At 39.9% G+C, this 26,791-nt stretch overlaps 2 protein-coding genes across 26 annotated transcripts in view; both read left to right on the top strand.

The window, feature by feature from the left end:
• Positions 1–464: 464 nt before the first annotated feature.
• On the top strand, positions 465–22,754 carry LOC6493239 (serine/threonine-protein kinase BRSK1). 3 transcript variants are annotated; one of them, XM_014908781.3, is made up of 16 exons: positions 465–1,231; positions 13,255–13,786; positions 14,244–14,338; positions 15,620–15,846; positions 15,928–16,078; positions 17,845–18,060; positions 18,496–18,695; positions 18,755–18,979; positions 19,036–19,481; positions 19,627–19,785; positions 19,845–20,011; positions 20,070–20,174; positions 20,237–20,312; positions 20,378–20,550; positions 20,609–20,739; positions 20,808–22,754. In XM_014908781.3, exons 2-16 carry the CDS (start codon positions 13,699–13,701, stop codon positions 20,890–20,892), a joined length of 2,544 nt encoding a protein of 847 aa, XP_014764267.1. In that variant the 5' UTR covers positions 465–1,231; positions 13,255–13,698; the 3' UTR covers positions 20,893–22,754. The 3 variants fall into 3 exon arrangements, with proteins under 3 accessions (XP_014764267.1, XP_032309982.1, XP_001957338.1); XM_032454091.2 differs by having other exon boundaries at positions 19,036–19,499; XM_001957302.4 differs by having other exon boundaries at positions 466–1,231; positions 19,036–19,529.
• Positions 22,755–24,865: 2,111 nt separating this feature from the next.
• Positions 24,866–26,791, top strand: part of LOC6493240 (glutamate-gated chloride channel) — a 74,957-nt gene continuing 73,031 nt past the window's right edge. For 20 of the 23 annotated variants that reach the window (XM_032454778.2, XM_032454767.2, XM_032454770.2 and 17 more), the window contains exon 1: positions 24,866–25,225. The gene's annotated coding sequence lies outside the window, so the exon portion shown is untranslated. The remainder of the gene's footprint in view (positions 25,226–26,791) is intronic. The other 3 variants (XM_001957303.4, XM_014908784.3, XM_014908796.3) reach the window with 3 other exon arrangements.

Here is a 26,791-nt window from a genome sequence, read left to right as displayed (position 1 = left end):
TGGGAAATACTTAAATAAAAAATAAGGTTTCTTTTTTACTTTTAAAAGTTAATTAAAAAATTCGACTTACAAAAATGCCCCAATGTAATATTGCTGTGAAAATTGTTAATATACTGTTGTTTATTCAACAAGCCAGTAAAATGCGATCAGGAAGGTACAAAAGTATGTTATTTTGTAAATTTAGTCTTTCTAGATTAAAAATGTAATAAATAATCCTAATCTCCGTCTTGTACATTTTTTGTAGCCATTTTTCGAATACATAATTCAAAGGAATGAAAACTTTATTTTTAAAATTTATGAAAAGTATTGCCTATTTTGCGGCGAAGCCATTTAAATTTGAAAGGGTAACGGTAAAAACAGCCATGAGAGTCCAAGATAACCGCTAATCCACCATGCGCATGCTCCACTACAGGGTGCCTTTGCGCTCACCCTGTTGCTGGCAAACTACCACCCTCTCGACTGGCGTAACAACAACAAACACTGGCGCTCTCGTGGCCAAATCACACACTTCCTTTTTCTCGCCGAAGTGTCCTTTGGCACGCTTTTACAGTTATACAGAGCGGCGCTCAGTTTGTAGACAACGTTTGCCGTGGCGGCCCGAAAGGAACGGACCAAAAACTATTTTTCGGTTAAATAGCAGATCCAACTGTAAACGGCACCGCGAATGAGCAGCCAGCCCATAATAGGCAGCTCCCAACAACAACAACAACAATACAAAAAAAAAAAACGAAAATCCCCTCGCATGTGTATGTGTGTGCGTACGTCACAGCCCGCGACGTGTGAAGAGTGTGCGTGTGTGCGAGTGTACGGGGAAAAATCAGTAAAATGTTTATGCAAATCATGCGACAAATGTGCGCCAATCGCGTAAAATCGTAAAGTGCATTAAGTGAAACAAAATTATATAATTAAGTAGCCTAGCGAGAAGCTTTTTTGGCCATTAAGGAGGAAAAAATAATATAGGAGAAGAGGTTGCTGCTAACTGCTGCTGCTGCTGCTGCTACTACTACTCTCCCTGTGCTTCTTCTTCCTGTCCTATCCGTATCCGTATCGCCGTGTAGGTGTAGCGCCAGTGTGACAGTGTATTGGTGTCTCGTGGCCAGGAGCCTGTCGGTGTAGTGGCTAGTGTGTAAGTGTATGCACTGTGGGTGCAACAACGTGAACGCTTCATCCCGGAAGTGATTTGTATAAGGCGAAAGCCTCTGAAATTTTGCACCCGAAACGGAAATAGTCGGTATGTAAGAGGGCCTCTTCCGCCCTCAGATATTTTGTATTCTTTATCGCTGTTCTGCATTTATTTTTCCCCATTTATTTTTTCTCCTACATGTTTTTGTTTTTATGGATTTTTTGTTTTATTTTGTTGTTGTTGTTGTACTTATCGATTTTCAACCAAAAACAACTGGGAAACAACATCGAACCATCCATCCGTGCGTCCAACTCACACACCCATACACCGACACGTACACACACCCACAATTATTTCTGGGGGGAAACCACAAACAACCGCAACTACGTAAAACACACACAGACACCTGCACGGTAAAAAAAGGGCTATCGAATTAGTCAAAGCTTAAAATTTACACAAGAAAGGGGATCTTGAAAGGGGGTTACTATTATCATACAAGCAATATAGGCTTTAAATTAGGCCCTCCCTCATAAGCCTCATATTATTAACTTATTTATCCTTTATATTCCCAAAAAATAAATGATATAAGATGATATCATATTTCATATATGATGATATAGGATTATCCCTTATATCATAATGAGGCTTTTAATATGTTATCATATATCATAATATACGACATTATTCCCCAAATATTCCCAACTCCCTCAGTGTACTTATACGCAGGAGTTGCGCTCCACACTCATTTAACAGTATTTATAGACAGTTTTTTGTTTTTGCTCGAAAACGAAGTTGAATTGTAGAATTTTATATGGCGGGCGGATGTGGCTTCTGAGTTCCACGAGTGCTCATGCTCACCTGCGAGCTTGGAGCTTCGAGAAGAGCAGACAGTGAACGGCGGAAGGGGGCTCAATGGCCACTTGAGGTGTTTGGCCTGACAGTAAGGGCATTAATCAAGGGGCAACAGGACCAAGGACCAAGGACCAAGCAGGGGGAACGAGTACAAAATCGAGAAGAAGAGACACTTGTGGGCCTGAAGTTGTCGCATGCAAATGACTAAACGTCTTCGTTATCAAATGGTCTTTGCACAAAATATTGATATACAAAACCCGCTGGCAGAGTTGAGATGATACATAATCAAAAATTGATTGATGGCCCGATACAAGTGCCAATACAATAAATTGTACAATACAATCATATTTGCGGCACAATGACGTCATCGCACCGAACATCCAGAAACAAAAACGTGAGTTCATGGATATTATTTTCTTGTGTTCTTGGGTTTCAACCCCAAGCGGTGAGATCCCTAGTTGTCTTGTTGTCTGTTTTTGTCAGCTTAGTTTCTTCTGTGGGAGCATTATAGTTTCGTATTTATAGCCAAGTTCAACCCTCAAAATGTTGTTGTCAACATTGCACTGTCCTAATGAACTACTCTCGGGCCGTATAAAAAAAGCCATGCAACGGCGCAAAAGTCGATACATGTCAGGACCTAAAAAAAAAAGAAAAACCTAAAAAGGACTCTGCTTTACATTCTCCCTTCCTTAGAATGGAATTTATGCAAAATTTGCATATAAAAATGGTTTTGTTTTGGTTTTTATCCTGCATAAAATTATCTTAAAGACAGAAAGGACTAATGTAGTTGAATGCCAAAATAAAAACTTATTTTCTTTCACAACTTTGCTTTTACAACTTTCTGACTTTTCTTTGGGGGAACTTTTTTTTATCAATCAAAAGCAGATACATGAAACTTTTTTGTGTCATATCTTGGAGATTGGCGACCGACAACTCGGCTTATCAATAAAATGCCAAAATGCTCAGCTCAGTTAAGCTCAACTGGCTTTCATCTTGGGAATCTGCCCGCCTCTATTTCCCAATTCTTATCTGTATCTTAATATCTTTCTTCCAAATTCCCATTTCTATTTCTATATCTGCTTTTATCCTGTGGCATGTCCCAGTAGTCTTTCATCCTTCTATTCCATCTAATGCCATCGCATCCTTTTTCCAGCAAACAATTAAGGTGTCCTCTGTCATGAGCAATAAAAAAAACTGTCGCGTCAGATCAAAAATGCAACATCTTAAAATATGAGCACCATTTCAGCTTCCGGCGTGTTTCTGTATTCTGGATTGCAAGGATTCTGAGTGTTGTTCTGGTTGCCTGTTGTTGGTGTTGCTGTTGGCGTTGTTCAATATTTACAACCTGATGGCGGCGATGAGGAGAACGTCGCCAAACTGAATAAAACATGCGACAATCGGCAGGCGACAATGTCCTGGCTGCTAGCTGGTAGCTGCTAGCAGTATCCTGTGATGCTGCCGCTGCCTCTGCTACTGACGTTGATGTTGCCGTTGCAGACACGTAGACGCCTTAATGACCCAAGGGATTACCACTGTAGACAAAGTCGGGAGCTCTCCTAACCGTGGGTGTCCGTGGGTAAAGTCTCCAACAAAGGCCAGGAGGAGCAGCCCAAGATCCTCGTTTAAACTGTTTAGTTATTCAGCGGCGTTGTCTCTTCCGATTAGTTTCATAAATGTCAGTAAAAATGTTAACAATTTCTATTTGTAATTAAAAAGCTATAAGGGGAACTAAGAAAAGAGGGGCGGTAGTTGCGAGAGGATGCGCCCGGTGCACTGGAAAGTTTTTCTATCAGGTTGGATGTATTTGTAAAAACTATAGTAAAAGCTATAATGATGTATCTATTTATGGAATTATTAAATGTATGGGTTAAATACCATAATAAAATATTATCAGAACTACTTTTTAAAGAAAAATATTTCCACTAATCATGTTCTAAAGATATTTAAATCATAAATTATATCTTTAACAGATTTAACAAAACATATAGCGTTTATAAAATATAAAATATACTTTGCACTAAATAAGATAAAGAATAATGTCCCCTGATTTCAAAATCTTAATATAATTTGTATACCATCTTTTGTCACAGTGCACAGCTGACTTACAGTGGGGCACATGGCAAACAAAATGTCAAAAGCAACCCTGAGAGAACAACAACCACCCAGTGGGGCGTGTAAGCCGCAGAGAGGCGGAGAGCCCGAGGAAGAGGCCGCATCAGAGAGATGGAGAGTGAGAGCGCTCTTGGCTCTCTTCCATTTAACCCTTGCGCCTGCGCTGGTCCTGCGAACGGACAATCACAAATGTCCATTCGGAATCCTGGCGGAGAAACCTCTACCCGCATGGTTTTGTCAACAGTTCCGTTTCTGGAGGAAGTCTTCTTTCCCTGAGCGGGTCAGCTCATCCCTACCCTTTACCCACCACCCCCCTCCCTATCGACGGGCCCCACCGACAAGCCTCTCTTTCTCTCTCTTCCCAACATCCTGGCTACGTTTTTAAGAATGAACCACATTCCCGTACGTCATTGCCTTTGATTAAAGCATATGCAACCCGTTTTTTTCCACCGCTTCTTTCACATTTTTCCTTTCAACTTTTTTGTTTTTTTTTTTTGTAGGTTGGAACATGTGCCGCCACATACACCGTTATGCGCCACCACCCCCCCAAACATTGTTATCCTGCCCCGGCAATCCTTGGGGGATTTACATTGCATATGGCAAAATCGAATTGGGTTTTTCGCCAGCTTGCCGAAGAGAGAGCCTGACTTGCAATTTTTGTTTGGTTTTAAAGTTGAAATTGTTTATGCGACGACCGCATAAATTTTTGCATATGGTATGCCTTTTTGCACTCGTCCTTGTAGCCTGGCCATGTTTGTCCATTTCCCTCCGGTTCTTATCCTTGCATAGCTTTCTCCTTTTTGTTGTTGGTGTTGTCATAGGTTGAGCCAGTATCTGCCGGAGGACTTTAGCCAAAAGGACTTTCTGCTCTGGCATTTGTTTAGGCAAATATTATGGGTCCTGGGAATGCTTTATTGCCCGCACGAGTGCCTCCAGGAGGAGCGGCCAGCCATCATCCCTTTCCGGCGCCATTCAAATCGATTTTTGCCATGTTCATGGTTGACCAATTGGACGTATCTTTGGCATTGGAAATGAAAATGGCTTTTAATCATAACTTTGGGAAGTGTAGAGGATAGAGTAATGGTGATTTTTCTTCAAAAAATTAAATTTTAGAGCCTATTTTAGAAGAAATTTCTATGAGGTCCTTCAAACCTCATGCTAAACTCTATATAATTCTTCTAAAAACTCCTTAAAAATAAAAATAAATTTAATGGCTATTATAAAAACAATTTAGATGTAATATATTACCTGAAAAACGTGTGCAACTGGCCTTGGATCTGTCCTTTGGCCGCCTGCCTTGACCTCCTTGTACCGTTCCGTTTCGATGTCATCAATTATACAAAACTCGGCTTACATCAGAGACTCCATCAGACTCAGGTTCGAGCCACCTGCTTAGCCCTAATGCGATGGCTTACGTTGCCAAATAAAAAAATACAAAAAGAACACAGCCAGTAAGAAGAAAATACAAAACGAATTGGATACGAAAGTGACATAAAATCCAACATCAAAATGTAAAATCCTTGACAGCCAGGAAAGGAATTACATTCGTAGTTTAAGGTTCAAGCCTGTCATTAAAGTCCGGGTCCTGTTTCCTTTTTGTATTTTTGTTTGTTTGTAGTTTTTCGAGTTGTAGTTTATTTTATTTTTTTTTGAGTCGTGTAACGGCGCCACAAAAGTATGCAACACGAGAAATGTATTTCGCAGTTTGCACTTTGTGCCTCGAGGAATGCCGAGTCATAAATTTAATTTGCATATTTCAGTTGTCTGTCAAGCGACCCGGTGCCACCTCTACCCTCCCAACTCCCACTCCATGCTCCCTCAGGCCGGGTGAAAAAATTGCAGTCGTAATTGGGAAAATAAATTCGCCGACCGTAATGGGAAGTGCAAGTTTCCCGGCACATTTCCTTCCCACTCTTCCTACTCTATTAGTTCTAATTGAAAAGTTTTGTCGCCTGTCGGTGGCCAATTAAGCCGCGTCTGTGGCCCAGGCTGGAACAGCTGGTCAGTTTCTACGTCAATCTCGGCTAGAAATTGCATTAAAGCACACAAAGTGCCGGCGAATTAAAACGTCAAAGTGGGAGAGCACGAAAAGGCGTTACACGAAAAGGCAACTGGCCCACAGGCCACCAGGTGAAAATGGTGTCAAGGAAACAAAAAAAAAAAATCACAAATTGGCCAGGCCAGCATCCGCGGCTAAGAGGGGCGGCCAACAAAGGCAACACGCATGCATAATAGAGTAAATGAAATTGAATTAAGTGCGGTTGCAAAACCACAAAATATACGCGATGCGAGCAATCATGCTCGTCCTTTGAGGAGTACAAGCTAAACACTGAGAAAAAATATTAATAATATTTGACACATAATCTATGAGAAATAGAAGTTCTAGAACAAATATGCATCTCAAAAGTATAATGTTTATGTTTGTTTTGAAAGGAAAACCTAAAACTATAAAGATCAAACTTTAAAATTTAAAAATTCTTAAATTTTTAGTAGTGCTTTTAGGCCAATCCACCACCTCTCGCTGCCCCACTCTTTAATTGAATTCTTAAAGGACCGGAGGAGGAGCAGCAGCAGCAGCAGCAGCTGGAGGAGATGTCTGACGAGAGCCCGTGGCTTTGGCAAACAAATGCGGGCTTTGCCAAGTCCGTGCTCATGTCCTGAGATCTTGTTCCACGGATTGTTTGCCCCACAGGCAAGGTGAGGGATAAACAAGATGGCGGGGCAAGTGGCAAGAGACTGGTGGCGGTGGCTGTGTGGCGCGTAAAATTGAAAAATGCCCTGCTTGTTTTTTAGCCATGTTTTTTTTTCCGTTTGTTTGGATTTCGTTTTGTTGCTAATTTTTTTTCTGTTTGTCCCTGTTGCGGATTATTTGTACAACTAAACTTGATTTCCATATTTTGTAAGGAAAACACTTTGCCGGGGCAGGATGTCCTAAATGTGGCGGGAAATAGGGGAGAGACCATAGGGAAGGAATTCAACAATAATTTTGTGGGTCTTCAATCAATACCAAATAAAAAATTAAATGCCCTCAATGAAGCCCTCCTGATGATTCATAATTATTTGGTAATTCCAAAATCTGAATCAAATGGGGATGAATGAAAGAAATACTCTTTAAAAGGATAGTTGGTTTAATCTTTATTCCATTTTAAAGTCCTTTTTTCCTCCTCAGTATACAATTTTTTTATCCTTGCCTGATTGAATGGAAACAATTTTCTTGGCATCACTTTTGGCCTCCGTTTTTAATTGAGTTTTTTCACAGTTTCTGCCATTTTCAGCCAGTTCTATACCCCTTTTGCCGCATTCTCCTTTATTCGGATGCCAATTTTCAGTTTTGTTTTATTTTTCGCGTTTGCATTTTATTTGGCTTTATCTGCACTATTTTTTCGTCCTTTTTATTTCGGTTTGTGAGAAATAATTGAATTTTTTTGCCGCGCTCAATGCTAAGAGAAGGCTGGGTGCGGATGCTGACCATCTAATTGCGACCTTAATCATTTCATCTTTTTAGCTTCCGGCCAGGTTAGTCTGTGCTGTGTGTTTGGTAATCGAAAACGTCCTGCCAAATGGCAAAATGGCCATGGCACAGGCAGAAACCCCGGGTAAATAAACTGGCAAATGTTTTCTGCTTGCAAATTCAGTTCGGTAACCAAAAAGGAGGACGGGTCTGGTGGACACTCCGTAGGCAAACACAAACTTGATTTGATCCTGGCTGGCAAAAAGATGAAAAAAGAGATTCTAACCAACAGGATTCATAGTTTGTGTGGTTCAGATGCACTTGAAGAAAGGGATTGTGTTTCTATTTTCACTATATTTTTTCACTATATTTCTCTAAGAGTTATATAGGGAATCTTAAAACTTAAATCTATTTTAATTTTGTTTTAATCTTGGTAAGGCCTAAATCTTAAACTAGGGAAACAGTGCGTATACGTAATAAACTGTAAGCCTGATGCATGAACTCTAAGACTTAGATCTTAAAATGTATAGCTTCTATAATGAAATAATGTTTTATTTTTTCAAGTGTTTGTTGTTTCCTGCCCTGTTGCTGTGGGAGGGTAACAGCTGCTGAGGAGGCTTCTGGTTTCTGGCTTTTTGGCCCAGTCGAATCAAGTTAATTTGTGCCAGGACCAGGTTCCAGGACCTGAAACACCAAATAGGAGCCACCTGTCCCTGCAACTGTGTTAGTTTTTGGGATGCTTTTAATCGAATTTTGTTGTTGAACCAACTGCGGGCTCAGAATCGTGAAAAAGAGGAATAGTCTGGGGGCCAGTTAAAGCTTTTTCTGGTTTGCTGCTTTTGCATTTTGCGTGTTGATCTAAGCGGTTTATTAGCCCCGATTTACAAGTAAGCCGCTTAACATTGCCCGCACCAGGCTGCCCATTATTTAATAATGAAAAGAGTCCCCTCCCAGGATTCTCATACCCCTTGAAACTGAAAGCTTAAAGTTGGCATATCCTGCTGGGCAGGGGGCTTTGTCTCTCTCTTGGCTTATTGTCTTTGTTTTCCTTTGGCTTGGCCGAGCAGTTGATTTTATTCGACAATTTAATGTGTTGACAGTTGGGAAAGTTTTGTTTGTTTTCTGGCTTTTTTCCTCGGCACTCGGAAAAGTATTTATCAACTTGTGGTGGACATTGTGACAATGTGAGGAATTCATTGAATATGCTGATTGATTTTCTTCATAAATGATTAATGGACAGTCTTACTTAAATTGCTTTCATGGTTGTTTACTTTGTTCTCCGAGGCGTTCGATTCAATAAATAGATGCCTCACATGACTTATTGAAAGAATTTCCACTCGATTCTGTTAGAAAGGAATGAAAATTGCAAAACCAAAAATACATTTGCCATTGCCATTCACACATCAAATTGAAATCAATGTTAAATGGCAAATGACAACAGCAGTCGAGTGGGTGAAGGCTGAGGAGCTGCAGCTGGGATGTTGGTTAAATATTGATTTTGATTTTCCACATAATTGCAATTAGTTGATGAATGTGGAAGCCAGGCTGTTGCAGTCCTGTTTCCCCATTTCCTGCTCCTCTGCCACTGGCACTGGCACTGACGGTGTCTGATTCTGATTAAACATGGTGTCGGAGCAACATCGAAAACAGGAACTCAGGCAATAACAGGCACTGGCTGTGGAATGGGGCTGAGCAGTTGCCACGTTCTGATTTTAAAAGTGCCACAGTGGCATACAAAATCACTAAATGCTGAAATTCTTAAAGCTGAAAATATTTTTATTGTACAAATAACAGTCTTCCATGAGTCTCTGTCAGTTATTATGTCTATAAAAATAAAATGTGAATAATATTTTTGGGTTTTAATATTTCAATGTGAAGGTATAGTATTTAAACAATATTTTTTGAGGTAATTGTAAGTGCTTATAGCTTAAAAGTAATTAAGAGTTTTTTTCCTGTATCCAGAGACAATTCTTTTTTCTATTGACTATTCTTCCAATTCATTTATTATTCCTCTCTAAAAGATCATTGAAAAGACAAGATATTTATGCTATTTAGGTCTACAAAAAATAAATAAATAATATTCCATATTAAAAACCGTCTTTACGGTAGTCCTTACTCTTCCACGGTGCCGAAGCTTATATCCTTCGTTTGCCAGCAACGCCCTTTTGCTGTTCCCTTTTTGGGTTTCCCTCAACTCTGCCGCCTCTCCCCTGTCGACCACTTCAGATGTCGGGACGTCCTGATGAAAAGCCACTTACGCACAATTTTCACAACTCAAAAGCATTTTATTGATTGCACTTTAAGGACGTCGGGATGGAGGTCCTCCCCGGTGCCTCCCAGAAAACCAAAACACTCATACGCCACGTTGGCTGGCACAGTGCCTCACAGAACTGTGCCACCCATTTTTTTTTTCTCTCGGCTACTGCGTGTGTGAGCGGGGTGCGTTTATTGACTGTCGTTTTTGAAATTGAGTTTTTTCTGGCTTTTAGACCACCACTCCCCCTCAAAAAGTTGCTTCAACTTTTGGGGATCTTTCCAGGCCACTGCTGAGTTTTGTTCGTTTTCCGAAAGACAATTTAGCCCTCAAGGCTTCATCCAGATGTATGCAAATGTTGCCCGAAAAATCAAAGTGACTTTGCTCATTTTTTGTTTTTTTGTCAGTGGCTGTTGGTTGGATAACACATTTGGCTACGGCTTCGGAAAATTCCTTATTTTCTGGGATACTCCTTGCCCCTCGGGGTTAATTGTGCGAGAAGGCTAATGAACGTCGAGTCCTGACGGCATTCGACAACAGCAGCAGTAGCAGTAGCAGCTGTGTGCGTCTAGATCTCCAGCTTGTTAATTGTTTTTGAAATCGTTGAGTGAACATTAATAAGATGTAAATTTTATGAAAACTAGAAAATTCTGATGTCTGTGAGGGGGGATTTTTAATTGGTAATTGGGGGTTGAATTTTGGTTGTACTATGAGTATTATGAATTCTAAGTGGAAAAGTTTAATTGCCAGCAGGATAACTTTGATTGCTAATTCATATGTTAATAGACGGTGGCTTTGATAAGTTATTTTAAGGTTTGTAGTTGAATAAGATAGCGATATGTTTAGTAAGCCTTAGGCTTAAAGTTTTTAGTAAAGTTATTAGAAGTTTGTCTTTTAAGAAATGTAATATTAGTCTGTCATGTTTCTGCTTTTCTGCTTTGGAATCCTTTTTAATTAAGAACATTTTGTTGACGTTACTTTTCCCTTTTCATCCATGTCATGCATAAAGTAATTTATGTGAAATCAAGCCATCTCCAAGCACTATTCATTGCCTTTATATTTATCTCTCGGAGCATTGTTTGCAAATCGCTTAATTATTGCTGATGGCATTTTATTGGGGCATCGGGCCATAAAAGGCGGTCACACCGCCTGGTCCTTTTCGGGGCCAACATCAATAACGGTCGATTCCTTTTTGGACTCCCTACCCCACAACCCCAATCGCTGAACATCCGCTTCCCTTTTGAGCCTGGTGACATTCTCGTAGTTGCCACGGCCTAAAAGCATAAATTTCCCGTGGCTTGGCCGAAATCAACGCCAAATGCTGTAAACGTTTTGCTTATGATTTTTATTGCACACACACTGGGATACGAAAAAAATAAGAAATACTTATAGACATTTTGCCGCAGCCTTAAGTGCGAAAAGAAAAAACTGAAAAAGTCGCCGCCTGAGACGACCCATGACGATGACTTGTTTATGGCTGGCGGTTGGGAGCAGGGCGTTGGCCACGCCCCTTTTCTACTTGCTATGCCTATGTATGGGCGGGCACTTGGTTTATTTCATTACGTTTCCTTTGATGAGCCGTTCTACATATTTTTGCATTATTTAGGAAAGGAAATGTTGGAAGTGAAAAATGTATAGCATACTTTTTGGGGCAAGCATCTCCAAGCATGCACAAAGAAATATAAGAATTTGCTTTTAAACCTTCCGAAAAGCACTTTATATGGTTGAATCTTTAATAATCTTTTAGAATCTTTGAAATTTAATTATTTCAATTTCCAAAGAAAGCAAAGCCAACCCTTTAAAGAGTTCTGAGTATCTAATATGCCCGATTTGGACTTATCTTGCTCACTTTTTTTTTTGGTTCTGTTGGCACTTTCCAAACAATGTCAGTTTTCAACTTTTAGCGCATTTTTCAAATTAGGTTAGCGGAACACTGGGTAGGGGACGGAGGTCCTTGGCTGTGTGTGTGTATGTGTATTTTTTTTGTGTAAGGACGTGATGGTGTTGGCTACAGTGAAAGTTTTCATATTGTTTCTGGCGGAAGGGATAGGGCTTGATGGTAGGCTTGTTAGCATCCTTCCTTCCTGAACTTCCTGCGCCACAGTTTCCAGCTGCTGCCCGTTTAACCTTAATGGTCGGGCCAAAACCAGGGCGGCACCCTAACACCCTCATTCACCCTTACACCCTCATATCCTTACAGCCTTGTAACCTTCCTTCTTCTGACTTAGCCCCGCCCCTTATTTGCGCACTGTTTCATTTTGATGTGCACTTATTTTTCAATTTGTGCGCGTGGGCATCCATCTGCCTTGTCAGTCTTCGCGCTTCTTCCCAGTCTCCCACTCCCAGTGCCAGTGCCAGTGCCTCCTTGCCACTTCAACGTCATCTTGGAGAATTATCAGAGACTGCGTCAGCATCTAAATTTAATGTTTACCTGCCCCCCGCTCATCTCATCGCCTAGACCCGTCGGGTCTTTGTTCTTGGCCATTCGTAGTTGGCCAAGTTTTATGCTCGCTTTTTATGCCACCACGCACCGTTGAGCACTTGTTGTTGGCTCTCGGTGTTGGTGTTTTTTAGTGCTGTCCTAATGAAATTTTTAAACGATTTTGTCTCACTTCATGGCCGGCAGCAGATTGAAGAGTTCAAATAGCAGAGGAATTTCTGCAAGATTGAATTCAATTGGTTAGGATATTAGAGCAAAGGATAAATAAGTTTCATAACTGAAAAGTCTGTCATTTAAACCTCTTCTGCTTAGATCCACAAGATCCGAGTCATCTTTTTACAAACTCCAATGCTCTCGTAATCATAATCACATTTATTAAATCATAAATTAATTAAAACTGTCTTTAGTAACTCTTTGAAATATTCCCTCCGGTAATTAACAAAATGATTATCCGTTCGCAACACGGGACTTCTCCAGGAACAGTATTTTACTTTTAATTAAACTTAATTACGAAATAATTGAAAGGGAAACACTTCAAAGCGCTAAGATTATTACGAATTTAAATGAACCAGAGCACAAAACTAAAACACACACACCTAGTACAGTATAGTATATTATGGTATAGTACAGGTGTGTGCGTTTCGCACCTGTGCATGTATGTGTGCTGCCATGGCAGTGCTGCTGTTCTTGGGAAGCTGTCTGGGCCATAAATTTACACTTGAAATGGCTAAAAGGAGAACTAAGCAGCAGCCAGGTAAGCGACCGAGCACAGCTGGAGGGGTTTTAATTAGAACACCTGACTAACTAACACACACACACATATATATATATCTCTATTACACAAGCACGTAAAATAGTTATCCAGTAATATAGTTAGTTTCCATTTATTTCAATTAAAAATTCAGTTGGCCAAAGGGGAACATAAATATTTATTGCTAATCACGTTGACTTTACTCCGACTACCTCTCTCTTTTGCTCTCGTATAACTAAACCTGTATTGCTTTCTCTATCTCTTGTTGCAGGTAGTGTTTTGGTGATGAAGTCATGTGGAAGTGGCAACAAAGTAAACACACAACTACAGCCATGGCCAGTACAATTATTGGCGAAACTTAATTAAATGCTGCATCATTTGCAAAACTGCAAAAAGGAATTCTTAACAATCGCAATAAAACTTTTGTCGAACAAAAGTAATTAAAGGACCTCGCACCATCACCAATACCAATACCAATACAATACATAGCTCCACATTGCCGCTATGCGACAACAAAGTTGCTAGGAGCCATAAGGACGAAAGGAGTCGAGAGTCGGCAGGTGACTAGGGGCCAAGAGCAGGAGCAGAAGCGGGTACAGGTGCAGGCCTAACGGCAGGAACTGAGGAATCTTGTGCATGGCCAGACGCCAGCTGACGTTGCCAGCCGCAAACAGCTAACAGGACGAAGGACGAGCCACCCAGTCACGGCCGCAAAATGCAGAAGGAGAACAATGTTACGGCGGAGAATTGCCAATTTGTGGGGCCCTATCGCCTTGAGAAAACTCTTGGCAAGGGTCAAACGGGTAAGTACTACAACTAAAACTTATTACAGTCCTGGTGGTTCGAGATAAAAATAATAATAGTTTGAAGAGTTTTTTTAAAAAGAATAATATTGGAAAAGAAATGAACAAATACTCAATAGAAAAACATTATTTTCTAAATGATAAAAAAATAGTCTTTAAATAATAAAGTTATATGATAGATATATTAAGTATATCTACTCAGTTAAATATTAAATTCTTAGTAGAACCTTTAAGGTTAAGGTTTTCAACCTGTCTATTATAGACTCTGTAATAATCCTGTCCATAATAGACCCTACTTCCACTAATAACTTAAAACTATTCCCACCATCATCTTTTCATATCTATCATAGTCTTCTATTATTCTCCGCATTCCCCGGCCAGACTCTATTGTTATCATTACATTATAGCCACATTGTCGTTATTGCAATTACGATTTACCGCTTCCCTCCATTTCCAGGACTCGTCAAGTTGGGCGTGCATTGTGTGATTGGCAAAAAGGTCGCGATTAAAATAATCAATCGCGAAAAACTCAGCGAATCGGTGCTAATGAAGGTAAGTGCCTTCTGCGGGGTCGAAGGTCATGACTCGATGGAAAGTTTCTGCTACGATTGGTGCCGTTCATTTCATTTTATTGTTTTTGTTTTTCCTCAGTTTATGATTTTGTTTTCTTCGCTTTTTCCTGTACATTCTCGCCGTTTGTTTTTTCTTGTTTGTCTTCTTTTGTGGCGGACGAGTCGTAAAAAATTGTGACAATAAAATTTGTTTTGTGGTTTGTTGTTTTATGACTCGGGGCTCCTTGAAAGTGTAATAGGTAGATGTCAGAAGAAAAACTTAAACTTTGGAAATGTTTTTTTCTTTGCTTAAATTTGAAGTATGCCAAAGTCTGCAAAAAAATCAAAGATTTATTGATCCTTAAAGTAGACTTAAAGTATTGATGGTACTTTGTAAATAAACTATAAAATTTGTAGTAGCAATCACAGATATAATCAATGTCCTGCTATATTCGGAAGCCCTTCAAGTCTCTTCAAGTGAGGAGTCTTAATAGATTTCATTAATTTTCCGAACCGCCTCCATTCATTCGATTTCCAATAAAAGTCAATGTGTGGCTCAACTATTTATCTCTTTGTTGCCGTCATAATAAAACCATACAAAATTATACTCCTCCGCTCCAGACCACACCAAAGGAAAAATAAATGAAAATGGTGCACTTTTTGTAGGACATTGAAAGGACATGGGACAAATTAGTGCGTGCGACAACAAAGTAAAACAAAATTGACAGACTGGGTGGGGGAATGGTTCTTTTTTTTTGTTTTTTGGTTCAGACATGTAGGACAATCCAAATGCAAGGTGGCTCTTGAGGTGAGGACGGGTGGGGTGAGCACTGGGAAGGATCAGGGGCACAGGGTGTAAATGAGTATAAAGCACCGCCGATGATTGCGTGTGGTGTCCATGTTATGGGGCCAGCTGCTCGGGACACGCAATGAGAAATTGGACGCCATTCGGAGGACAACAATGGGCCATTATGGCCGGCTGAAGAACCAGGGCTCTTTGAATGCATTGCCAGTGCACTTAAAGAAAATATATCTTCAACTAGAGGACTTGAATCTTTTCTGCAAATAGTATAAACTTTCAAGTCTGAGTACTAATTTTATTATTTTTTCATATTTTCTCATAAGTTTATAATTTATGTCATATTATTTAATTTAGAAAACCCTATTAGTTAAAGTGTATTCCAAAGGATCAATGGAAATTTGACGCCATTGTCGATAAGTCGATTAAAATCGTGTGTCTTCTCCACACACACACTTTCTCCTTTACTTTCTTTCTACAAAGGTTGAACGTGAAATTGCCATAATGAAACTAATCGATCATCCGCATGTCCTTGGCCTGAGCGATGTCTACGAGAACAAAAAGTATCTGTACTTAATATTGGAGCATGTATCCGGCGGGGAGCTCTTCGATTATTTGGTGAAAAAGGGCCGACTGACGCCGAAGGAGGCTCGCAAATTCTTCAGGCAAATCATCTCCGCCCTGGATTTTTGTCATTCCCATTCGATTTGGTAAGTTTTTTCCGCCTTACCAACCAAAAAAAACGACTCCTCCTTAAATTGTAATCAATATTCGATTATTTGATTTAACAGCCATCGAGACTTAAAGCCGGAGAATCTACTACTGGACGAGAAGAATAACATTAAGATAGCGGACTTTGGTATGGCATCCTTGCAGCCAGCCGGCAGCATGCTAGAGACATCCTGCGGCAGCCCACACTACGCGTGTCCTGAGGTCATACGGGTAAGTCTCGCTTGAATAATGGTTATAAAATTGGTTTCCACACAGCTACTCTTTTCACTCCGCTTATCTGTTGGTGCGGCAAACGCATAAACGTCAATCAAGGCGAACTTTTTAGCACATTTTCAAATGCACGCTGCAGGACGACCAGGACCTGGAGCAAGGGCGCCAGAAGTTGCACTGGCAGCATCCTGGTCTCGCTTTCCCATGCAAATTTTGTCAGGCTCCCTTCTATGCAAATGCATCCCATGTCATGTGCGCATATGATTTCCCATCTATCTGCTAGGGGAGACACTTTTAGAAAACAGGGATCCTTAAAGGATATAGTCTTTGAAGAAATGCTTATTTTTGAGCTGATATTTAATGAAAATCCAAGACAATTGAGGTTCAGTGTTTATATTTAATATTATATTAGAGTTTGACCTTGTTTCCCCAATTTTTGTATGGATATTTTACTCCCCTATGGATAGTTACCATAGTATTCTTTTCTCTCAGTGCACAGTGCATCATTTTCTTTACGCAGAAGCTTCACAAGATCCTGCTTGATGCTTCGTGCTCCTGTGTCCGTAATAAATTCATAAGGGGAATTTTAAAATATTTTCTCATGCTGCCTTATCATATATACTCCGGATGGGTTATAAATCTGGCTGGCTACGTGATGTTTAGCTTATCTATACCGTATATATCCGTTCCTTTTATAAATATTCAACAGTCAAAGCTCAGATGGGAGCTGGCGTAGTTTTTCCCCAACTCCTAATTGATGTCTGCTAACCGAATCTGTTGCCAGCAGATCCCTGGAAAAACCTTGACAATTTGTAGGGGAAAATTGCGTGGAAGAGGCCCCTGTACTCAATCACTTAAGTGGTCGTTTATCAATCTTTGGTCAGGGGTTGGGGGCCCTAGGCCACAACCGAAGCCCCAGAGCTGGTTTAGGGTTACAGACTCGACGGAAAAAAAATTGTTAGCCTGCTTAATGGAGTGTACCCAGGACATATAATCTTACAAATTGGAGTTTTGAGAGTTTCTGTAATTGGGATATTCTTATTTAGGTGATTTGTTTTAAAAATAGAAGTTTGGAATATATACATAGCTTCTTAGTCCTAGATGACTTTTTATTATAGAAAAGCCAAAAGAACTTGAACTATTTTTTAATCAATAGTAATCTTCCGAGTTATTTGAAGTCCCTGTAATTTTTTCTGGTCATCCAACTACTATTTACCAATTACGTTTAAACATTTAACAGTTGAGGTAGCTGGCTTTAAGTGGAATTCACATATTACCAGTCTATAACCAACAGCCGTGCTACAATTACACATTGTAGTGGCCAACAAACTGCGAGTCATTGTGCCATTTACCTGGCAATAACCGTCCCCTAGGAAGCCACAAATACCGGGTACGGGAGGTATTCGAGGGACAGAAGTGGAACTTAGCATTTGATGGACACGTCAATGGTCGTCAACGAGTTGAACGGACCGAACCTACTCCCTTTCCACCTCTCACCCTTTTTTCCACTTAATTCTTAAATAGAAGGCAAGAAAACTTTTTAAATTAGTAAGCATTCAGCTTTGGGCTTATGGCTTGGCCATATGGAATTTATATGTAGTTTGATAAGAAAAAGGGTGAAAGGTCCTAACGATTTGGGACCAAGCACAAAGGGCCAATCGAATTTCGAAATAATCAAACAGAAAGCAAACACCAATGAAATGTGGATCTGAAAATCGAACCAAAAAAATGTCTCAATCTTTGATTTTTTCGTTTTATCCTTTCAGGGCGAGAAGTATGATGGCCGCAAGGCGGATGTCTGGTCCTGTGGTGTTATCCTGTACGCCCTGCTGGTGGGTGCGTTGCCCTTCGACGACGACAACTTGCGCCAGCTGCTGGAGAAAGTCAAGCGCGGCGTCTTTCACATACCGCACTTTGTGCCGCCCGACTGCCAGACCCTCCTGCGGGGCATGATTGAGGTGAATCCCGACCGGCGTCTCACGGTGAGTCATTCTCCCAATTCCCAACGAATGCAGTCATAGCCCATCCAACAATGCCGCATTTCTGTAACTGACTTTTGAATTATTTTTTTAGTCATAAAAAAAGTGGGGGGTTTTATCATTTTTGGAGTATAATCCCTAGAGCTTAATAAGTTCTGTATTTCTCAAATTTCTGATCAAAATAAAATTAATGTAAAACGGGTATCATTTTAATTTAATCTTAAACCAATCAAATATATCTTAATGAAGTTCTATTTCCCTTTTCATTAAGTTATGTATTTTTTTTTGGAGTGCCATTGGTGAGTCATTTTGTAAGCCACCCTTCCAGCAGTTGTTGGTTTTTTGGGTCACCAGCTATTTACCCACTCTCCTCCCCCATTTGGTCTTCATCCCCCCCTCTGAAAACCGTTTTCGCTTTTTATTCCCCACCACTGGCAGTTGGCTGAAATCAACCGCCATCCCTGGGTCACAGCCGGGGGCAAAGGTGAACTGGAGCTGGAACTGCCGATGATGGAGGTGGTGCAGACACATGTCATTCCCACAGCAACCGCAGTGGACCCGGATGTGCTGAATGCCATTTGTTCGCTGGGATGTTTCAAGGAGAAGGACAAGCTCATCCAGGAGCTGTTGAGTGCGAGGTGGGTTTTCAAAATATTTTTTAAATTGCCTGATTCTTTAATTTTGTATCTTCCTCTAGTCACAACACGGAGAAGGTTATATACTTCCTGTTGCTGGAGCGCAAGCGGAGAAGGCCTGCCTTGGAGGATGACGACGAGATAGCCCAAAAGTCCCGCAGTGAACTGGATGCAGTGGATCCTCCTCGAAAGCGTCTGGACACATGCCGTATCAATGGAACCAATGCGCCCAGCTATGGGCAGATCTCTGAGGGCTCACCGCTCACGCCTAGACGACAGGCCTTTAAGTGAGTTATAAGATTATAATAAAAATAATTCTTTCTAATAATGTGTCTTCTTCCAGTTTCCGGTCGTACAGCAGTACCCGAAACCACCAACGCCGCTCACCCACCACGGTGTCCTCGTCGGTGCGGAGCTCCTCATATCACAGTCCCACGCGTTGCAACTCCCCGATGACCTCCGCCCAGCAGCAGGCGAATGCCATTTCCAGGCCCTCCTCGCCGGCGGCTGGAACTCGGCACTCCACCTACGGAGATCGGGACCGCTCCGGATCAGTGCATCACTCCTCGGTCAGCCGGACACCGTCGCACAGTTCGCAGAAGAGCATCGAGGGCGATGTGGTGGTGGTGCGGGAGCCGCGACTCGAGCGGCGGGACTCACTGCGTCAGGAAAGAGGTGGCGGATCGTCGCGGGAGCGAGGGGATTGCGGTATGCCGCCGGGCAGTCCGGGCGGCAACTCCAGTGGCTCCACGGCCGCCTCGCCGTCGGTGCACCATCGTGCCAACTCAGGTCCGACCATTGCCATTAGTATGTTCCACGATCCAGAGTCGAATAGTGGTGTGTGCATGCCCCGTAGACCCTTTGTGGTATCCCCTAAGTGCTCCCTAGATAATGATTAACTTTTCTCTATTTTTTGCATATTCTCCCACTACAGTTGTGAATCCCAATGGCTCGCCGATGATGAACAACAGCAGTCCGGGTATGCCAGGATCGCCGTGCAACACGCCCGGAGGACAGCTCTGGAAAACGCGACTCACCAACATCAAGAACAGTTTCCTGGGCAGTCCGCGTTTCCATCGCAGAAAAATGCAGGGTATGTTTTGGGTATTCTAATATTTATCCATAAAATATATTAATATCTATCCTATTTAGTTTCTGCCGATGAGGTCCACTTGACTCCTGAATCATCGCCGGAGCTGACGAAGCGTTCCTGGTTTGGGAATCTCATCACAACCGAAAAGGACGAAACCTTTACAATTCTGGTCAAGGGCAAACCCATAGCCACTGTCAAGGCCCATTTGATTCATGCATTTTTATCTGTGAGTTGGGGATTTAACATTATACGACCCTAATACTATAATTTGAAATACTTTTCAGATGGCTGAGCTATCGCATAGTGTGGTGTCCCCCACATCCTTCCGTGTGGAGTACAAACGGAATGGCAATGGGCCCGTAATGTTCCAGCGCCACGTCAAGTTTCAGGTAAGTGGACCCACCTCCTGGCAGAACGAACTCCAGTTAATGGTTCTTGTTCAATTTTTTAGGTCGACATTAGTGCCATTTGCAAGCAAGGTGACATAGCAGACATGTTGTTTGCTCTGACATTTACGCTCCTATCAGGTAAACAATACCTACCTCTACCCCTAGAAAGTAAACAGCCTATATTTAACTCATTGCTTACGCAGGTAATATTCGGCGTTTCCGTCGCATTTGCGAGCACATACAATCACAGGTGTGCTCCAAGCGGTTCCCGGGTCCCAGCAGTCCGCCAACGGTGACCACCGTAACCCAGGCCGTGTCCGAGAGTTCCTCCTGCGGATCGGTGTCCAGCGAGAGATTATCCTATAAGCGTCAGGTGGTAAGTTCTCTTAAGAAGTTGGATTTTTTTCTATTTTTAATTATATTATGTATTCTAGATTGAGAATGATATAGAGAACGATTCCATATTTTCGTACAAGGCCGGCAATGGTCGTCGAGCATCGACCACTAACAATAATAATGCCAATCCCGTTGATATTCCTGGCAGTCCCATAGCAGTGCGATCAAAGTATGTTTATTTTTGATTCAATTATTGTTTGGTTTAATTTTTAAACTAATTTATTTAAATTTTCTTAGCTCCGAGACCGCTGAACACGAACGCAACCGCGAACTGCAGAGTGAGCGCCAGGCGACAACGATGTCCGGTAGTGCAATCGCATGAGAATTATTTCTCTGATTTAGTTACATTTTTCTCAAGGATATTTGTTTTGATATGGCACTAGTCAACTCTAAAACCAGCAACCAAATAATGTACTTTAACTAAGCAAACGAATCAGCATAACAGCTGACAAACAACCAACTTGAAAAACAGTATTTTTTCTGAAATACGAATAGAGTCAGAGATTTTCAAAATAATTCAACCAAAAGCAATAATAGGAAAATTTATATACACTAACAATGAAATATAAGTAATTCAAATAATGAATCAGAATCAGAATCAGAAATTTTGTATGCCGAATCGAATGAAAATAACTTTTTGCTAGCTGCTCTAGCTTTTATCAGAAAACTTGATTTTCTAGTTATTGATTTTTTGAGTGATTTTTATTGTATGTTCTTTTTGATGGACATTGTTGCCGCCGCGCCTAAAAAGCTTGCAAATAAAAACACCGTGTAAAAATATACAAAAAACAAAAAAAACATTAACAAAATTAAGAAGGATAAACATAGCACCTAGCTTAAGACGAACCAGCTATTATAGTCATTTTCTTTAATTAGTATAGACCTCGTAATTAGCTACGCAGATGAGGATCGCTACTCAAGAAAATACGCTGACAATTTGTATAGAGTATGTATAAAGGATATTATGCAAAATGCACTGATCTTTAAATAAAAATTAACAAAAAAGTATAGAGAAAAGAAAGTAAACTTTTGCATTAACGTAGCGTTGCTGTTTTTTTCTAACAAATCAAATCGATAAACTATTTTGCTAGCCATAAAATAACAAATAAAAATCGACGAAGCAAGATGAAAACGCAACTATTTTTCCTAAAAACACAGACAAAGTACTAAAGCAAATCGCGTAAACTTTCAAACTTCAGATATATGCATATATGACGATCAAAAGAGTGTTGTGCGGTAGATGAACTCGAAGCCAGATATAAAGCAAGCTTAAGGAAAAATAAATAAGAATTAAAGATAATATTGTATAATGTATGATGTACATAAGAGAGATCGGCACAGCACATGGATAATTAGGCATATAAAGGCACCTTAAAATACCAGAAACAATATATATTTTGCATGGGCATGACATAAAGCTTTCTTAACCAGTACTTGTATAAAATCAATTTTGGGACGAAACATATATCTAGTATGTATAGTGCATGGAACAGGGATTGTACAAATTGTTGAGTTGCACACCAGTGACGAAAATACCTAAGAGAGAAATTCGATTGGAGTTTGTATATTTTTTGTATCGGAGATCCAGAGTTCGGTGTAGAGCGCACTGGCTTGGATTTAGAACCAAGCAAGCTGTCCACAAATGCACAAATAACCTAACATAGTTTTTCTCTCGGTGTAAGAAGAGTGTGTCGCCTGGCAACCCCCAATAACAAACAATCACATTGAATCCTAACCTCCCTCTACCTACCTTACTTTTGAGTGGTTTTCATAGAATATAGTTTTTTTGTTTTCGGTTTTCTTGAAAATAATCAGAGTTGGTTTTTTTTTATAACGACACATACGATAATTTGAAACTAAAAGACTTAAGAAATTGACATAAAGCTAATGAAATCCAACAAAAAACCGTCCATTTATCCACTTAAAACTAAACAACAATGTAGTTTCAAGCTGCAACTCAGCAATTTGTGGAATCAACCCGGCGACGAGTGTAAAGCGACAACTGATTATATGTATGTACGAATAATATTTAAAAGGATATAGTTATTTAAACTGTGTATGACAGCAATATCAAAATAGTCAAGGGACGATTATAAGAAGGCAACAGATCGATACTAAAAGTGATTAGAACAAATATTAAACGAAAAGTTCATTAAAAACAAAATGCTTCAATGATTGATAAACCCGCGTAAAAATCGCGTAAAATATGCAATAACAAATAAATACTTAATATATTTAATGACTATTGAATCAAGTACTTGAGAGAATAAACAAAAATTAAAGCTCGAACAAAAAAACATCATACAATAATATTGAAATGGAATTACTTTTTAGCATTAACTAAAAATACATCAAATTATTTATCGCTCATCAATATGGAAAGTACTCGCGAGTATAACGCATTTAAGCTGAACATACATTCAAAATTAAGCTCACCGATTTGAAGAGATGGCATTACATATATTTATACATGCATATATCATATACACACTGATCACGGAAATCTTTATATACATACCATATTGTATTCTGTATTTACTTTCTTATACAAGAAAAAAGTGTCCCACTCCTCAAAACATATACCCAACATATACGACTTATACATCTATATGCATCACCGACATTCATACCTACATCCATATACATACATATATTTACATAAAAGCGCATTTAATACAAGTTAACGTCAAGTTATGTCATCAACTCGATAAAGAAACCAAATTGTAAAAATTGTATTTTTCACAAAAATCTACTTAGAATAACCAAAAACTCTGCATACTAAAACTGAACGTAAAAAGGATAATTGCTTTATATAAGAACTCAAGAATACTCAATGCTGCATTATGCCACGCCTACCTTTTTACCTTAACTGAAACGCCTATACTAACCTAGATGATCAACCAAAATTTTCGCGCTCTTTTTCAAAACAAAAAAAAAATGCAAAAAAAAACATAATCAACCACCAAACCCAACTAACTCATTTTAACTGCTTGGTCTTAACTGCACGAGCAGCGAATAATTGCGCCGAGATAATTTTATACGCAACGTATACATATTTCTATCTATAGTATATATATATATACACCCCCGATATATATATAAATAAATATATATATATACACGCATTATACACGACAGCAAGCGCTTCACTTCAAATGCAAATGCAATCGCAAACGCAATCGCAAACGCAGTGCAATGGGGAAAATGTTTATTACACATTACAAAATAAACGATTCGAATACTTATTAAAATACATTTACATTTAGAGGGTAATGTTGTGTATTGTACTACGCTTTTTATGTTGTTCGTTTCTTTGTTTTCCACCTTCTGTTTCACACTAAATACATAATTATATTGTAATATTGTAATTAGTTCTGCAAGTGATTAGGGCTAAGTTATATACTGCATTGTGCGCTTTGTTTTCTATCCTTCGGATATAGGTTGAATTATTGTATTTTGTAATTTAATTTTAAGCTTGAGGATCTAAGCGTCTAAGCTGGCCAGGATGGCGACAGGCCGAAGGTAAGCCGGATATGAGATAAAAAATTAACAACCAACAATTGTAAAAGAAACCAAAAAAAAAAAAATCAACAAACCAAAGGAAAAATACATAATAAAGAAACAAAAAAGTGCATCTGTTATTAGGTTAAAATAATTATTGATATTGTTTGCAAAAAAATGTGTGAAATATATATATATATAAATATAATTACCACTTAGCATAAACAACAAATCGTGAACAGAAAGCGAACAACAACAAATTGTAATGCAATTTAAAAATAAAATAAATATTTCAAATAATAAATTGTAGTGTTTGTTTTAAGATATTAAAGGACTTAGATATTTGAAAATATTCTGGTCAAAATTATTTTCACCTTTATGTTACCTTCCACATTAATAATTTTTAATTGGTTTTCCAAAAAAGAAAATGGATCGCGTTAGCGCATAAAAATTAAGTATACGCACTGGTGTACAACTGTCAAGTTTTCGCCATTTGATTCCCCTGCTATTTCCCACTGTGCTTCATGAATTACGTCACTTACCGCCATGTATCCTTCCCGCCGGAGGCTGACCCTCGAAAATCAGCTGTTCCGACCAAGGATGGCCCACAAAGGGAGAGGCGGCCAAGGCGGAGGAAACGTGCGAAAAGCCGCATGCATTTTGCGGCAATCAGCTGTGGAGCTTTGCGGCAAGCTCCCCATACCCCAAATCATCATCCCTAAGCTTCGGAGAGAGCCGAAGGAAGGAGCTTTGTTTCCGAATAAAGCTGCCGCCAGTGCAAGTGGCGCGACATCGAAAAGCAAGCGGCGCACCAGAGACATTTCGGTGTTCGCGGCGCTTCGTCATCCTGCCTTTTCCGCTTTTCCGAAAAGCGAAACGAAAATGCGTGCCAACTGCATGAAAAGGAAAACTTGGTCAGTTGAGTGCTCAGTTCGGGTCGGGTTTGCAATTCAACAGCACTGCGAAATCGGAGAAAATCGTTCGCTCCGCCAAAGAGTCACCAGTTTCAGTCTCTGTTTCAGTCTCCAACAGGGCAAAACACAATAAGCCAGCGTAGTAATATCGACTTCACCTCTCCATACCACATATATATATATATATTTATATATATATATGCTATAGCATACACCTATATATTATTCGTAGCGTATAAAGTAAGAAAACGGAAAATCGTAACCGCACGGGAATGAATACGAAAGTGCCCGGGGCACCAGAAATGCACTTTGAGTGGCCCCAAGTGTTGAGAAATGATTGAAAAAAAAACGCATGGAAATTGCAATGTGCGAAATTAAATGTGAATTTGTGTTTTGAATTTTTAACGTTCCTGACGACTGCCTGAGCTCCTGTATATCCTTTATGGGTTCAGTTTTTTTTGTTGTTCTGTTGAATCGTTGGCTGGCTGCAGTCAGTGAGTGAGCGATTGAGTTATGTAAAGCTTTGGTGTTGGCTTCTTTTGGTGTACGGTTGGGTTGCGGGATAATAACCACCAAAAACACTAACATCACGGACAACAACAATGGCCAGTGGCAAGTGCAACAAAAACCACTGCGCGTGTGAAGCGACAATAAGCGTTGCAAGATTGAGTGGCTTAAACAAAAATACAAAAAAAAACTGTTATTAAAAATTAAAGGCGAGAAAATAAAAGTGGATTGTGTTGGCGGATAAAAATTAAGTATACGCACTATTGGATTATGGTTCATAAAAATTTGAATTCGACATTTAAGAACTTTTTACAGAGCGTGCGGTGAAGCTATAAAAATATTGAAATAAAATGAAGTGAGAGTGGATAAAGGGATCTCAAAAGATTAGGGTTCACAAAAATATAAGTTCTAGAGAGTTGAACTCTTCAACTTTTAAACAAAACATTATAAGCCCCATTTAAAAGTTTTAAAACCTAGAAAGGAACTCTTCAAGTTTATGTAAAGTCCCTGCCAAGTCCATCAATCAAAAAACATTTTCAAAAACCATTTCTTTTCAATCCCTAGTAATTAGTCCATTGCGCCATATCATAACAATACAATCAGTTTGTCAATCGGCATCAATTACCAATTACAAATTGACAATAAAATCGCCAAGTGTCTGTATTAAGTGGGTGGGTGGGTGTTTTATCGCATAGTGTCTGAGGGTGCAAGATCAGAGCCCGAAACATCCACTCACACTCACAGATACACCTATCAATTTGCTTTTAGCGGTCTCTCCGACTATTTTTAGTTGCACTTGCCTTCCTTTTTCTTCATGTTTTAGTTTCTTGTGTTTTTTTTACTTTGCTCAATATTAGTGTCAAGGTGCAGCCAGTGCATAGAGACAGCCGAGCCAAAAGAACAAGACAAGAACAAGAAAAAGAACTAGAACTAGAGCCAGGCGAATCAAAAGGGAGAACTTGGGGGAAGACACCAGGGGTGGCAGGAGGGCGGCGACGACATCGCGAAAAGCAACACACGAATGCGACGCCAAAAGGTGGCTATCAAAAAATAATAACAACAACAAACGTCAAAGAGCATGCAGCCAAAAAGCGGGTGGCAAGTGCACCGCAATAAAAATGCCAAATTTTTCAAAAATATATATACTGCATATACGAGAACTTATCATTGATGAGAGTACAAAAAAGTCTATAGCTTAAAAGTCAAGACATGGAAGCTATGGCTACATAAATTATAGTCTAAAACTATTTCCAGTGTAGTGATGGTTTCGTTGGCTCCTTCAAGACTTGTCACATCGAA

This window comes from Drosophila ananassae, chromosome 2R, assembly GCF_017639315.1.
Source record: "Drosophila ananassae strain 14024-0371.13 chromosome 2R, ASM1763931v2, whole genome shotgun sequence".
NCBI lineage: Eukaryota > Metazoa > Arthropoda > Insecta > Diptera > Drosophilidae > Drosophila > Drosophila ananassae.
The sequence above is the reverse complement of the archived record's forward strand: the minus strand, read 5'-3'. Positions and strand labels throughout refer to the sequence as shown.